Genomic DNA, 15,465 nt, shown 5'->3' on the forward strand with positions numbered 1-15,465 from the left:
TGCAGCAGCACCGACGGGTGCAGCGGTTTGGGGTGCAGTGGCTCTGGATGCAGCGGCACCCGTGGGTGCAGAGGGTCCGAGTGCAACGGTGCTGGGTGCAGCGGCTCCCATGGGCGCAGCAGCTCCGAGTGCAGCAGCACCCGTGGGTGCAGCGGTGCCGACTGCAGCAGCACTGGATGCAGCAGCACCCATGGGTGCAGCAGCTCAGAGTGCAGCAGCACCCTTGGGTGCAGCAGCTCCGAGTGCAGTGGCACGCGTGGGTGCAGTGGCTCCGGGTGCAGTGGCGCTGGTGCAGCAGCACCCATGGGTGCAGCAGTTTTGGGTGCAGGGGCACCCACAGCTGCAGCGGCTCCGGGTGAAGTGACTCCGGGTGCAGCAGCACCCGTGGGTGCAGCAGTTTTGGGTGCAGCGGCACCCGTGGGTGCAGCAGCTCCAGGTGCAGGGGCACTCATGGGTCCAGCTGTTTTGGGTGCAGTGGCACTCACAGCTGCAGCGGCTCTGGGTGCAGCAGACCTGGGTGCAGCAGCACCCTTGGGTGCAGGGTCTCTTGGGGGGGGGTGTTGGCACCCTTGGGTGCACCGGCTCCACCGAAGGCACTTGCACCCAGGGGATGCATTGGCTCTGGCGGCGCAGCGGCACCCTTGGGTGCAGGGTCTCTTGGTGGGGACGCAGCAGCACCCTTGGGTGCACGGGCTGCAGTTGCACCCAGGGGTGCGCTGGCACCATGGGCTGCACCAGCCCTGGCGATGCAGCGTCTCTGGGGGCTGCACCCGCTCCCTGGGTGCGTCGGCACCCTTGGGTGCAGGGGCTGGTGGGGATTGCATGGATTGCACCTGGGGGTGCTGCAGAGGGGGGCTGCACCAGCACCCATGGGTGCAGCGGTACCACAGTTGCACTGGCACCCACGGGTGCACGAGTCGCGCGAGCCCCAAGGCTGCACTGGCCTCGGCCACCCATGGGTGCACCAGCTCCAGGACCCCCTAAGTGCTGCACCGGCACCCATGGGTGCACTAGGACCTGCCAAGGCTGCACCGGCACCCATGGGTGCCCCGCACCGGACGCTGCAGCGGTCCCAGCACCCCGGGCACCGTCAGGGACCGTCGGCGATTCCGGGGCTCCCACCCCTGCACCCATGGGTGCCCCGCGGCGGCACCCAGCCCTGTACATAGCGGCCCCGCGGGCGCTCCAGCCCATTTTTAAGTTATTCCTGCCCCGGTCTGTACCTGAGCCCCCAATAAACATAGGAAACCTGTGACGTGGCACCCGTGGCACCCACGGCACCCGCCTCGTGTCCCCCCGCTCCGGGGCCCAGGCGTCCGGGAGAGCTAAGGGGACACCGAGGACATCCCGGGTGCCCCATGGATATGGGGTGAGGGTGGTGACGCAGACAGGGCACCCCTGGGTGACACCCCCACCCCGGGGCGCCGTCCCCAGCGCGCGTGTCCCCAAGAGGCTCGGAGGCCGGTGGCGTTTATTGAGGTGACACCGCGGGGCCGGGCGGGCCCTATTTCTGCGCCGGGATCATGTCGTCGATGGGCTGGTTCTGCTCCAGCTTCTTCTCCATCTCCACCATGAGCTTGACGCCGTCCACCACCATCTGCACCTGCTCCACCTCGGAGAAGCCCAGGCGGTCGGCGTTGGAGATGTCGAAGACGGCGCCCACGGCCGCCGTGTCCACCCCGCCTGCGGGCACCGGGTGTCACCCGCGGGGGGCCCAGGGCTGTCCCCAGCCCCTGCCCGACCCGCGGTGGCACCGGGGAGGAGGCTGCGTGTGGCCATGGGAGGCCCTGTGGTCACCCATGTCCCCTGTAGCCTCCTGTGCTCTTTGTGGCCCCATAGTGTCCTCTGCCCTCCAGGTCTTCTGTGGCCCATGAGGCCTCCGTGTCCCCTATGTCCCCTGTGCTGTTTTCTCTGTGTCCCCTACGTCCCCTGTAGCCTCCAGGGCTCTCTTGTATCCTCCATGGGCAATGTGGCCCCTGTGTCCCCCTTGTCCCCTGTAGCCTCCTGTGCTCTTTGTGGCCCCGTAGTGTCCTGTGCCCTCCAGGTCTTCTGTGGCCCATGTGACCTCCATGTCCCCTGTGCTGTGTCCCTTATGTCCCCTATGTCCCCTGTAGCCTCCAGGGCTCTCTTGTATCCTCCATGGGCAATGTGGCCCCTGTGTCCCCCTTGTCCCCTGTAGCCTCCTGTGCTCTTTGTGGCCCCGTAGTGTCCTGTGCCCTCCAGGTCTTCTGTGGCCCATGTGACCTCCATGTCCCCTGTGCTGTGTCCCTTATGTCCCCTATGTCCCCTGTAGCCTCCAGGGCTCTCTTGTATCCTCCATGGACTATGTGGCCCCTGTGTCACCCATGTCCCCTGTAGCCTCCTGTGCTCTCTGGGTTCTCCATGTCCCCTCCAGCCTCTTGTGCTTTCCAGGCCTGCTGTGGACCTTGTGGCCTCCATGTCCCCTGTGTCCTCCATGGCCCATTGGTCCTCAGTGGTCCCTGCCAGCCCTGCCCGTGTCACCTACATCCTCCTTGGTGTCCCCAGTGTCACCTACATCCTCCTTGGTGCCCCCAGCTCCCTCCTGGGCTCCCCCCTGCCCTCCCGGTCCCCATGTCCCCGTGTCCCCCCTGTCCCCCCGTGTCCCCACGCACCGGTGCCGCGTTTCTGCAGGCGCAGGCGGCCCAGCACCTCCTCGAACTTGGGGTGCTGGCTCAGCTTGGGCAGGCGCACGTGGACGCCGCCGCGCAGCCCCGTGCCCAGGTTCGAGGGGCACGTCAGGATGTAGCCCAGGTGCTCGGTCCACATGAAGGGGTGCCCGGCCTTGCTGAAGATCTCCTCGATCTGCGGGGGACGCGCGCGGGCGCCCATGGGCGACCGAACGGGGCACCCGGCACCGGAACGGCCCACGGGCCGGTCAGGAGCCCCATGATCCACCCAGGACCCTCCCCAGGATCCCTCATGATCCCACCAGGAAGCAGCCCATGATGCTGCCAGGATCCCCCTGTGATTCCTCTAGGAATCCGCCTGTGGTCCCTCCAGGAAGCAGCCCACGATCCTGCCAGGATCCCTCCAGGAATTTCCCCGTGATCCCCTCTGGAATCCTACTGTGATCCCCCCAGGATTCCCCTGTGATTCCTCCAGGAATCCCCCTGTGATCCCACCAAGAGCCCCCCCATGATTCCTCCAGGAATCCCCTCCTTGATCCCACTAGGAAGAAGCCAACAGTCCCGCCAGGATCCCCCTGTGATCCCTCCAGGACGCAGCCCATGATCCCTCCAGGAATCTCCCCATGATCCCTCCAGGAATCCCTCCAGGATCCCCCCTGGATGTAGCACCCCTTGACCGACCCCCCCCCCCTTCCCTCCATGGGACCCCCTGGACCTCAGCCCATGCTGAGACCTGCCCCCCCCACCATGCCAAGATCTGGCACCCCAAGGTCCCCAGTGTCCCCATTGTCACACATCCCCCTCCAGCCACCAGGACCACCATGTCCCAGACCCTCCCATGTCCCCAGGACCCTCCCTGTGTCCTCCAAGTCACTCGCACCTCTCTGTGTCCCCCAAGACCCTCCTGTGTCCCCACACCTCCCACGTCCTGCACTGCCCCTCAGTCCCCATGGCCCTCAGTGATGTCCCCACCCTGCCCGTGTCCCCACCGCGCTGTCCCCACCTTCTTGAGGCCGACGCAGAAGCGCCGGAACACCTCCTTCATGTTGCCGCCCTTCTCCATGGAGATGACGCGGAGATGGTCCTCCTCGTTCACCCACACCAGGAAGGTCTTGTTGTCATTGTGCCTGCGGGGACACGCTCAGCGCCGGCCCGGGGACACCGGCGCCCGGCCACCCGCTCCGGGACCATTGCCCCCCGCCCCAGCAGGGGGACCAGGGTGGACATCAGGGATCCACCAGGGATCCACCAGGGTGGACATCGGGATCGAGGTGTCCCCATGGGCATGGACCACAGCCCACATGGGATCTAGGTGTCCCACCAGGGTGGACATTGCCATTGGGGTGTCCCCATGGGCATGGACCAGCACCCACATGGGATTCAGGTGTCCCACCGGGGTGGACATCAGCATTGGGGTGTCCCCATGGGCATGGACCACCACCCAGACGGGAGCCAGGTGTCCCACCAGGGTGGACATTGCCATTGGGGTGTCCCCATGGGCATGGACCACTACACAGATGGAAGCCAGGTGTCCCACTGGGGTGGACATTGCCATTGGGGTGTCCCCATGGGCATGGACCACAACCCACATGGGATCCAGGTGTCCCACCAGGGTGGACATTGCCATTGGGGTGTCCCCATGGGCATGGACCACAACCCACATGGGATCCAGGTGTCCCACTGGGGTGGACATCGGGGTCGAGGTGTCCCCATGGGCATGGACCACCACCCAGATGGGAACCAGGTGTCCCACAAGTGTGGACTTCAGCATTGAGGTGTCCCCATGGGCATGGATCACTACCCACATGGGATCCAGGTGTCCCACCAGGGTGGACATTGCCATTGGGGTGTCCCCATGGGCATGGACCACCCACCACATGGGACTGAGGTGTCCCATGAGGGTGGACATTGGGCTCGAGGTGTCCCCATGGGCATGGACCAGCACCCACATGGGATCCAGGTGTCCCACCAGGGGTGGACATCGCCACTGAGGTGTCCCCATGGGCATGGACCAGCACCCGCATGGCATCCAGGTGCCGCACCGGGATGGACATTGCCATTAAGGTGTCAATGACACCCACCAGATGCCGCGGGCGTCGGGCCAGTCGCGGGCCATGCCCGAGGCGAGCAGGAGCGGGGACACGGGCTTGTCGAAGAGGAAGTGGTCGTCGATGAGCTGCTGCTGCTCCGCCTCCGTCATGGCCTTCAGCGGGTAGTAGCGGCCCTTGAACTCCCCTTCCAGGCTGTTCAGGGCTGCGCGCGAGGGGGCGGGGTCAGCGACAGGCCACGCCCCACACGGACAGGCCACGCCCACTGCGCCGGCCCCGCCCACTCTCAAAGCCACGCCCGCATTTCCGAGCCCGAGTGCCCCCTCCCACCCATGCAGCACCCACGGCATTTCCAGGCCCCGCCCACCCCTCAGGCCACGCCCACATTCCGACCAGCCCCCCCAGGCCCCGCCCATTCCCGCACCAGGCCCCGCCCCACACCCCGCCCACAACAGCCCAGCCATTCTAGACCTTCTTGGCCCCGCCCCCTGTCGGCCCAACCCCGCCCCCATCCAGGAGCCCCGCCCACAAAGCCCCGCAGGCCCCACCCACCCCCAGGCCACGCCCACTCCCCCGCACCCCCCCTCCCCCACACACAGGCTCCGCCTACACCCCAGGCCCACACCCCCCCGGGCGGCACCAAACCCCGCCCCTTCGCCAGGCCCCGCCCCCTCGCGGCGGCAGGCGCCGCCCCTCACCGGTGACCGAGAGCTTCTCGATGGCGCGGCGCTCGCCGCGGCTGCAGTGCGGCGGCAGCGAGTAGCCCTTGATGCTGCGGCCCGTGCGCACGCGGCTGCTCAGCACGTACTTGGGGTCCAGGTCGTCACCCCCCTGCAGGCGACCGTCAGCGGGGGCCCAGGCGTCCGGGCGCCTCCCCCGGCCCAGCCAGACCACGGGGACTCCCCCTCCACCCCGGCGTCCGGGTCACCTTGGTCCCCATTCCCAGCACCCGTGAGGATCCCGGTGACCTTCATCCCCATCCAACATCTGCACCCGCTTCCAATCGTGCGCAAGGGACCCAGGGTCACCTATGTCCCTGCCAGCCCCTCACGCGCCCATGAGGGACCCGGGTCTCCTTGATTTCCACCCATTCCAAGCACCCACGAGGACCCCAGGCACCCACGAGGGGCCCCGGCGTCCGGTCACCTTGAGGTTCTCGTGGTTGAGGTCGGTGCGGTGCTTGTCGGTGGGCTTGTAGCCGCCGTGGCGGTCCTGGATGACGGGGTCGAAGAGCTCCTTGAAGACCTCGTAGGACTCCTCGTCGCCGGCCACGCAGCCCACCGTCATGATGAACGGGTGCCCTGCGGACGTGCGGAGTGTCAGCGGGTGCCGGGGACGCGGCGGGTGGCCAAGGGGACGCCCAGGATGGTTGGGAGACCCTTGGGAAGGGCCAAGGGGACACCCAGGATGGTTGGGAGACCCTTGGGAAGGGCCAAGGGGACGCCCAGGAAGGTTGAGGGGCCTCTAGGGTGGGTTGAGGGGACCTCAGGGCTGGCTGAGGAGCCGTTGGGGTCTATAGGGATGGCCAAGGGGACCCTGGGGCTGGTTGAGGGGCCATTGGAGACCCCAGGAGTGGCCAAGGGGACCCAGGGCTGGCGGAGGGGCCATTGGAGACCCCGCAGGTGGCCAAGGGGGCACCCAGGATGGTTGAGGGGCTGCCAGAGACCCCACTGGTGGCCAGGGGGACCCCGGGGCTGGCGGAGGGGCCATTGGAGGCCCCACGGGTGGCCAAGGGGACCCCGGGGCTGGTTGAGGGGCCATTGGAGACCTCAGGAGTGGATAAGGGGGATCCTGGGACTGGCTGAGGAGCCATTGGGGTCTACAGGGATGGCCAAGGGGATCCCAGGGCTGGCGGAGGGGCCACTGGGGACCCTGTGGGTGACCAAGGGGACCTCAGGACTGGTTGAGGGGCCATTGGAGACCCTGCGGGTGGTCAGGGGGACCCTGGGGCTGGTGGAAGGGCCATTGGAGACCCCATGGGTGGCCAAGGGGACCTGGGGCTGGTTGAGGGACCATTGGAGACTTCAGGAGTGGCCAAGGGGACCCTGGGGCTGGCAGAGGGGACATTGGAGACCCCACGGGTGGCCAAGGGGACCCAGGGCTGGTTGAGGGGCCATGAGAGACCCCGCAAGTGGCCAAGAGGACCTTAGGGCTGGTGGAGGGACCACTGGAGACTCCAGGAGTGGCCAAGGGGACCCCAGGGCTGGAAGAGGGCACATTGGAGACCCCATGGGTGGCCAAGGGGACCCCAGGGCTGGTGGAGAGGTCATTGGAGACCCTGTGGGTGGCCAAGGGGACACCCAGGATGGTGGAGGGGCTGCCAAAGACCCCGCTGGTGGCCAGGAGGACCCCGGGGCTGGTTAAGGGGCCACCATAGACCCTGTGGGTGACCAAGGGGACCCCGGGGCTGGTTGAGGGGCCATCGGAGACCCCGAGAGTGGCCAAGGGGACCCGGGGCTGGCGGAGAGGCCACTGGAGACCCCGTGGGTGGCCAAGGGGACCTAGGGCTGGTTGAGGGACCATTGGAGACCCCAGAAGTGGCCAAGGGGACACCAGGGTTGGTCAAGGGGCTGTTGGAGACCCCACAGGTGGCCAGGGGGACTCCGGGGCTGGTTAAGGGGCCACCATAGACCCTGTGGGTGACCAAGGGGACACCCAGGATGGTTGAGGGGCTGCCAGAGACCCCGCTGGTGGCCAGGGGGACCCCAGGGCTGGCAGAGGGGCCATTGGAGACCCTGTGGTTGGCCAAGGGGACCCCGAGGATGGTGGAGGGACCATTGGAGATCCTGTGGGTGACCAAGGGGACCCCAGGGCTGGTTGAGGGGCCACCATAGACCCCATGGGTGGCCAAGGGGACCCTGGGGCTGGTTGAGGGGCCATTGGAAACCCCAGAAGTGGCCAAGGAGACCTCAGGGCTGGTGAAGGGACCACTGGAGACCCCAGGAGTGGCCAAGGGGGACCCTGGGGCTGGTGAAGGGGCCACCATAGACCCCACAGGTGGCCAGGGGGACCCAGGACTGGTTGAGAGGCCATTGGAGACCCCATGGGTGACCAATGGGGCCCAGGGCTGGTGGAGGGGCCATTGGAGACCTCAGGAGTGGACAAGGGGACCCCCCAGGGCTGGTGGAGGGGCCATTGGAGACCTCAGGAGTGGACAAGGGGACCCCCAGGGCTGGCAGAGAGGCCACTGGGGACTCTGTGGGTGGCCAAGGAGACACCCAGGATGGTTGAGGAACTACTGGGGACCCTGCGGGTGGCCAAGGGGACCCGGGACTGGTTGAGGGGCCACCGTAGACCCCGCAGGTGGCCAAGGGGACCCCGGGGCTGGTGGCCGGTCCCCACCGGGGTTGTCCACGCCGGTCTGGATGACGTCGTCGAGCGTGAAGCCGCTGGGGGTCTCCTTGTCGCGCAGGCGCTGGTAGATGGCCGGCGTCAGCACCTTGGCCATGTGGTTGTTGTGCTTGGAGAGGTCGGGGAACTCCTCCTCGGCCGAGTACTTGAGCTTGTACTTGTTGTGGGTGTTGCTGAAGGGCATGGTGGCGGCGGGCCTGCGCGACACCGTCCCCGCGTCACCATGGCCACCGGGGATGGCACGGGAGATGGCATAGCAAGGGACGTGGCCACCAAGGATGGGTGATGGGCACCGGGAATGGCATGGGATGTAGCTGTGGGACATGCCGTGGGAGATGGGACAGAGCAAGGAGTGGCACAGGATGGGACATGACATGGGGCATGTCACCTGTCACGCCATGGGACACTTCATGGCACTGCATGGGGCACGGTGTGCCCTGGGGCACAGCCAGCAGGGACAGGTGCCATGGGGCACAGCAAGGCATGGCATGTGGCATGGACATGGGACACGGGGGACATGGGGGACACAGGGGACAAAGGGGCCATGGGGGGACACAGGGGACCAGCACCGGGGAGGGAAGGGACACAGGGACACAGAGGGGACAGGAGGGACAGACACAGGGGTCGGAGGGGACACAAGGTGGGGGGAGGAGAGCACTATAGGCGTGTCCCCGAGTGGGCGTGTCCCGGGCGGGGGCGTGGCCTGACCTCAAGGGGGCGTGGCCTGGGACAGGTGCCGGTCCGGGCTATATTTGGCCGGGCCGAGCCCGGGGCTATTTATAGACCCGGGACCGAACCGGGAGGGGGGAGGGAGCAGGGGAAGGTCGCGGGGGGGGGCAGATAATGGGGACACCGGTACCGGTTCCGTCCGATCCGGTACCGGCGCCTCCGGCCCGGTGTGCACGGCTGGGGCGGTCCCGGAGGGGTCGGAGCCGCCTCGGATCGGTACCCCAGGGGTTGGGTTCGGTGCCGGTACCGGAGGAGTCGGGTGCGGTTCGCCGGTACCGGCGGGATCTGGGCACGTTCGGTTGGGTTCGCGTGAGCAGCGGTGGATGCCGGTGCCCGGGGCGGGGGTGTTACCTGAGTGGCTCGGTTCGGTTCGGGTAGGGTCAGAGAGGTCGGACCGGCGGCGGCGGCGGTGGCGGCGGCGGGACCGGGCACCGGGCAGCGGCTTTTATAGCCCCGGCGCCGCGCCGCCCCCCGGCCCGGCCCGCCCCCGGCGGCACCGGGGGGTCCGGGGGTCCCGGGGGAGCGGCGAGGCCGGGGGGGGCCGGGGAGGGTCCCGGGACAGCGGGGGACGGGGGGAGGTGGGACCGCCCGCCACCGCGTTACATTGATCCGGACCGACTGCTCCAAATCGGGACCGGATGAGAAGAACCGGGACAAAAGCGGGACCCGGGTCGGGGGAGAAACCGGGACAAGAGGAGCAGAACTGCGACCGGGGACGGCGGGGCTACAAAACCGGGCCCGGGGCGTGAAACGGGGAGGAATTGGACCGGGGAGGCGGCAGAACCGACCCGGGGGTGCAGGAGGGAGCCGGGGGGTCGGAACCCCCCGCGGCGCCCCCCGGATCCGCCCCCCGCCCCGGGGCTCGGGTGTCGGGCGGGCACCCTGCCCGGCAGCTGCCGGGCCCTGAAATACGGCGGCGGGGGGGGCAGCGCCTGGCACGGGGTCCTGTGCGCTGTATGGGCACCCTATAGGGTGTATGGGTGCCCTATAGACTGTATGGGCACCCTATAGGGTGTATGGGCGCCCTATAGAGTGTATGGGTGCCCTATGCATTGCATGGGCACCCTATAGACTGTATGGCTGCCCTATAGAGTGTATGGGTGCTCTATAGACTGTATGGGCTCCCTATAGAGTGTATGGGCACCCTATAGACTGTATGGGCACCTTATGCATTGTATGGGTGCCCTATACGCTGTACAGGTGCTCTGCACCTTGCATGGGCGCCCTATAGAGTGTATGGGTGCCCTATAGACTGTATGGCTGCCCTATAGACTGTATGGGCTCCCTGTAGAGTGTATGGGTGCCCTATGCATTGCATGGGCGCCCTATAGAATGTATGGGCGCCCTATAGACTGTATGGCTGCCCTATAGAGTGTATGGATGCTCTATAGACTGTATGGGCTCCCTATAGAGTGTATGGGCACCCTATAGACTGTATGGGCGCCCTGTAGAATATATGGGCGCCCTATAGGGTATATGGGTACCCTATAGACTGTATGGGTGCCCTACAGACTGTACGGGCCCTCTGTGCATTGCATGGGCGCTCTATAGACTGTACGGGTGCCCTATGCGTTGCCTGGGCCCCCCTATAGACTGTATGGGCCCCTATAAACTGTATGGGCGCTCTATGCATTGCATAGGCACTCTATAGTCTGTATGGGTGCCCTATAGACTGTATGGGTGCCCTCTAGACGATATGGGCATTGCATGGGGGCTCTATAGACTGTATGGGTGCCCTATAGACTGTATGGGTGCCCTATGCATTGTATGGGTGCCCTATACAGTGTATGGGCGCCCTATGCATTGTATGGGCGCCCTATATGCTGTAGGGGTGCCCTATACACTGTATGGGTGCTCTGCACCTTGCACGGGCACCCTACACTTCGTATGGGTGCCTGGCACTTTCATGGGTGCCCTGTGTTTTGCTTGGGTGTCTTGCACCTTTCACGGGTGCCCCACACATTGCACGGGTACCCTATACATTGCATAGGTATCCTGCGCCTTGCACGGGTGCCCTGCACCTTTCTTGGGTGCCTGGTGACTTTCATGGGTGCCCTGAGCCTTGCACGGGTGTCCTACACATTGCACGGGTGTCCTACACATTGCACGGGTGCCCTGCACATTGCACGGGTGCCCTGCACATTGCATGGGTGCCCTGCACGTTGCACAAGTGCCCTGCACATTGCACGGGTGCCCTGCACTTTGCATGGGTGCCCTGCACATTGCACGGGTGCCCTGTGCCTCCATGGGTGTCACACACCTCCCATGGGTGTCACACACCTCCCACGGGTGTCGCATACCTCCCACGGGTGTCACACACCTCCCACGGGTGTCCCGTGCCTCCCACGGGTGTCACACACCTCCCACGGGTGCCCTGCGCCCCATTCTCAGCTTTGCCCTCGCTCCCACCCCCTGCACCGTGTCCCCAACCTGCACCCAGCTCTGGGGGTGTCCCCAGCACCCGGCGGGTGTCCCTGGCTGTCCCCGTCCCCAGAGTGGCACTGGGAGGTGGCACCAGCACCCGCGTGAGGACGGCGAGGGCACCGCGGGGAGAAGGACGGGGACATGGGGACACCCAGGCGAGGAGGGGCCGGCCACAAACCCCTCCCCCCCCAGCACCCATGGGTGCCCCTTGGGGACACGGTGGCACCAGCCGTCCCCGCGTGGGGCCCGAAATAGCCGCGGCGGGTGCCAGCGCCACCCCCTCCCCGTGTCCCCGCTGCCCCATAGCGCGGGGGTCCCCGGCGCGGGTGCCAGGGGGGTCGGGGGCGCCCAGCGGGTGCCGCGGCCCCGGGGGGGCGGATCCGCTGGATCAGGGCAATTCTAGCCGGGGGTCAGCGCCCCCCTCCCCGCCCCTCCCGGTATTTTTAGGACGGCTCCGGTTACGGTGGGATCCGGTGTCGGGGCCGGAGCCAGGGACCCCAGCGGGGGGGACCGGGAGGGCCGGGCGGTTCCGGGCACCCAGGAGTGGGTGCGGAGGGGACCAAGGCGGGGACTTGGGGGTCAGGAGCCTCCCCGGGGTGGGCACGGGGGTATTAAAGACCCCCGGGGGGTGCTGGGGACCCCCAGGGTGACTAGAGGGGGTGAGGAGCCCCCCTGGGCGCCCATGGGGCACCCCTCACCCTGGGGATGTCCCTTGTCCATGGGGCGCCCCATAACCCCATGGGATGACCCCATGGGGTGCCCCACACGCCCAGGGTGCCCCAGACCGACGGGCTGCCCACGGGGCGCCCCGTGACCTTGCACATTTCCCTTGTCCTTGGGGTGTCCCCAGGGCCCATGGGTGCCCCACAACCCCAGGGTGCCCCATAACCCCTTGGTGCCCCATAGAGGCAGGGTGCCCCAAGCCCTATGGGCGCCCCACCACCCCATGGGGCTCCCCATAACCTCGGGGTGTCCCGCACCTATGGGGCGCCCCATGACCCCACGGGGTACCCTGAGGGCACCCCACAGCCCCTGGCTGCCCCGTGGTCCCGGGGTGCCCCACACTTATGGGGCGCCCCACACCCCATAGGGGCCCAATGGGTACCCCCTCCCCCCCCCCCCCCCCGTGGGACCGGAGCAGGACGGGGGCGGGGGCGCGCGCGGGGCGGGGGGCGCCCGTGCGCATGCGCGGAGGGGCTGGGGAGGGGCGTGTGCGCATGCGCGGGATGCGGGGGGGGCTGCGTGTGCAAGGGGGGCTTTGAGTGTGCGCATGCGCGTGCAACGCCGGGCGCGGGTGCACGCGCGTGTGCAAGGGGGGGGGGAAACCCCCAGGAGCCGGCGGGACGGGACGTGGGTGCACGCGCGTGTGCAAAGGGGGGCGGGGGCACCCCGGGGCGGGACGTGGGTGCACACGAGTGTGCAAAGGGTGTGTGTGTGTGGGGGGGGGGGGGGCACCCCGGGGGCGGGACGTGGGTGCACACGAGTGTGTAAATGGGGGGGGGCGTGGCTGCACACGCGTGTGCAAGGCGGGTGGCACCCCAGGAGCTGGCGGGGCAGGACGTGGGTGCACACGCGTGTGCAAGGGGACGCACGCCTGGTGCCCGTGTATGGCGCCTATATCCCCCTATAGTACATAGGTATAGCACCTATAGCGCCTACACCCGTGTACAGCACCCACACCTGTGTATAGCCCCCCATACGCACATATACGTGGGTGCTATAGCACCCATACCCACCTATGGATAGCCCCCATACCCATCTATGTATAGCACCCATACCCACCTACGGCACCTATGGATAGCCGCCATACCCATGTATAGCACCCAAACCCACATATAGCACCCATACCCACCTACGGCACCTATGGATACCCCCCCCCCCATACCCATGTATAGCACCCACATATAGCACCCATACCCACCTACGGCACCTATGGATAGCCTCCATACCCACGTATAGCACCTATACCCACATATAGCACCCATACCCACCTATGGATAGCCCCCATACCCACATATAGCACCCATACCCACCTACGGCACCTATGGATAGCCTCCATACCCACGTATAGCACCTATACCCACGTATAGCACCCATACCCACATATAGCACCCATACCCACCTACGGCACCTATGGATAGCCCCCATACCCACGTATAGCACCCAAACCCACATATAGCACCCATACCCACCTATGGATAGCCCCCATACCCACATATAGCACCCATACCCACCTACGGCACCTATGGATAACCTCCATACCCACGTATAGCACCTATACCCATGTATACCACCCATACCCACATATAGCACCCATACCCACCTACAGCACCTATGTATAGCACCCATACCCACGTATAGCACCCATACCCACATATAGCACCCATACCCATGTATAGCACCTATACCCACATATAGCACCCATACCCACCTACAGCACTTATGTATAGCCCCCCATACCCACGTATAGCACCCATACCCACCTACAGCACCTACGTATAGCACCCATACCCATGTATAGCACCCATAGCTACATATAGCACCCATACCTATGTATAGCACATAGGTATAGCACCTATGGCTGTGTATAGCACCCACACCCACCTCCAGCACCCATGTATAGCCCCCATAACCACCTATAGCCCCATATATAGCACCTGTACCCATCTATAGCACCCATGTGTAGCTCCCATAGCCATGTATAGCCCCCATGTATAGCACCTATACCCATTTATAGCACCCCATAGCCCCTATGCCCACCTATAGCCCCTATACCCACCTATAGCCCCCACGTATAGCCCCCATAGCCACCTATAGCCCCTATGTATAGCACCTATACCCATCTATAGCACCCCTGTATAGCCCCCAATAGCCCCCCTGTATAGCCCCCATGCCCACCTATAGCCCCCATAGCCACCTATAGCCTCCATGTATAGCACCTATACCCATCTATAGCACTCCTGTATAGGCCCTATAGCCCCCATAGCCACCTATAGCTCCCATGTATAGCCCCCATGCCCACCTATAGTGCCCATAGCCACCTATAGCCCCCATGTATAGCACCGATACCCATCTATAGCACTCCTGTATAGGCCCTATAGCCCCCATGCCCACCTATAGCCCCCATAGCCACCTATAGCCCCCATGTATAGCACCGATACCCATCTATAGCACTCCTGTATAGGCCCTATAGCCCCCATGCCCACCTATAGCCCCCATAGCCACCTATAGCCCCCATGTATAGCACCTATACCCATCTATAGCACTCCTGTATAGGCCCTATAGCCCCCATAGCCACCTATAGCTCCCATGTATAGCCCCCATGCCCACCTATAGTGCCCATAGCCACCTATAGCCCCCATGTATAGCACCGATACCCATCTATAGCACTCCTGTATAGACCCTATAGCCCCCATGCCCACCTATAGCCCCCATGTATAGCCCTCATGCCCACCTATAGCCCCATAGCCCCCATAGCCCCCATGTATAGCACCTATACCCATCTATAACACTCCTGTATAGGCCCTATAGCCCCCATGCCCACCTATAGCCCCCATAGCCCCCATAGCCACCTATAGCCCCCATGTATAGCACCTATACCCATCTATAACACTCCTGTATAGGCCCTATAGCCCCCATGCCCACCTATAGCCCCCATCCCCACCTATAGCCCCCATAGCCACCCATAGCCCCCATGTATAGCCCTCATGCCAACCTATAGCGCCCGTAGCCACCTATAGCCCCCATGTATAGCACCTATACCCATCTATAGCACCCCTGTATAGCCCCCAATAGCCCCCCTGTATAGCCCCCATGCCCACCTATAGCCCCCATAGCCACCTATAGCCTCCATGTATAGCACCTATACCCATCTATAGCACTCCTGTATAGGCCCTATAGCCCCCATAGCCACCTATAGCTCCCATGTATAGCCCCCATGCCCACCTATAGTGCCCATAGCCACCTATAGCCCCCATGTATAGCACCGATACCCATCTATAGCACTCCTGTATAGGCCCTATAGCCCCCATGCCCACCTATAGCCCCCATGTATAGCCCTCATGCCCACCTATAGCCCCATAGCCCCCATAGCCCCCATGTATAGCACCTATACCCATCTATAGCACTCCTGTATAGGCCCTATAGCCCCCATGCCCACCTATAGCCCCCATGTATAGCCCCCATGCCCACCTATAGCCCCCATAGCTCCCATAGCCACCTCCCCCCGCGGCCGAGCGGCTCCTCCAGTTCCCGGGAATGCGCCC

The 15,465-nt window shown here is 65.0% G+C and overlaps 1 protein-coding gene across 1 annotated transcript; it reads right to left on the minus strand.

The window, feature by feature from the left end:
* Positions 1 to 1,495: 1,495 nt before the first annotated feature.
* LOC148590749 (creatine kinase M-type) lies at positions 1,496 to 8,244 on the minus strand. The gene is made up of 7 exons (XM_088538639.1): positions 8,039 to 8,244; positions 5,843 to 5,997; positions 5,395 to 5,527; positions 4,730 to 4,901; positions 3,652 to 3,775; positions 2,634 to 2,823; positions 1,496 to 1,683 (listed from the first exon to the last, which is right to left on the minus strand). Exons 1-7 carry the CDS (start codon positions 8,229 to 8,231, stop codon positions 1,505 to 1,507), a joined length of 1,146 nt encoding a protein of 381 aa, XP_088394765.1. The 5' UTR covers positions 8,232 to 8,244; the 3' UTR covers positions 1,496 to 1,504.
* Positions 8,245 to 15,465: the final 7,221 nt, after the last annotated feature.

This window comes from Tinamus guttatus, unplaced genomic scaffold (assembly GCF_059628265.1).
Source record: "Tinamus guttatus ecotype Peru unplaced genomic scaffold, ASM5962826v1 Tinamus_guttatus_pri_ptg001124l, whole genome shotgun sequence".
NCBI classification, from domain to species: domain Eukaryota; kingdom Metazoa; phylum Chordata; class Aves; order Tinamiformes; family Tinamidae; genus Tinamus; species Tinamus guttatus.

Coding starts and splice junctions, on each gene's coding strand:
- LOC148590749 (XM_088538639.1), bottom strand. CDS start 8,231: ATGCCCTTCAGCAACACCCACAACAAGTACAAGCTCAAGTACTCGGCC. Junction 5,528..5,842: donor TCAACCACGAGAACCTCAAG/GTGACCGGACGC, acceptor GGTCGCCTGCAG/GGGGGTGACGACCTGGACCC. Junction 3,776..4,729: donor CCCGACGCCCGCGGCATCTG/GTGGGTGTCATT, acceptor GTGTCCCCGCAG/GCACAATGACAACAAGACCT.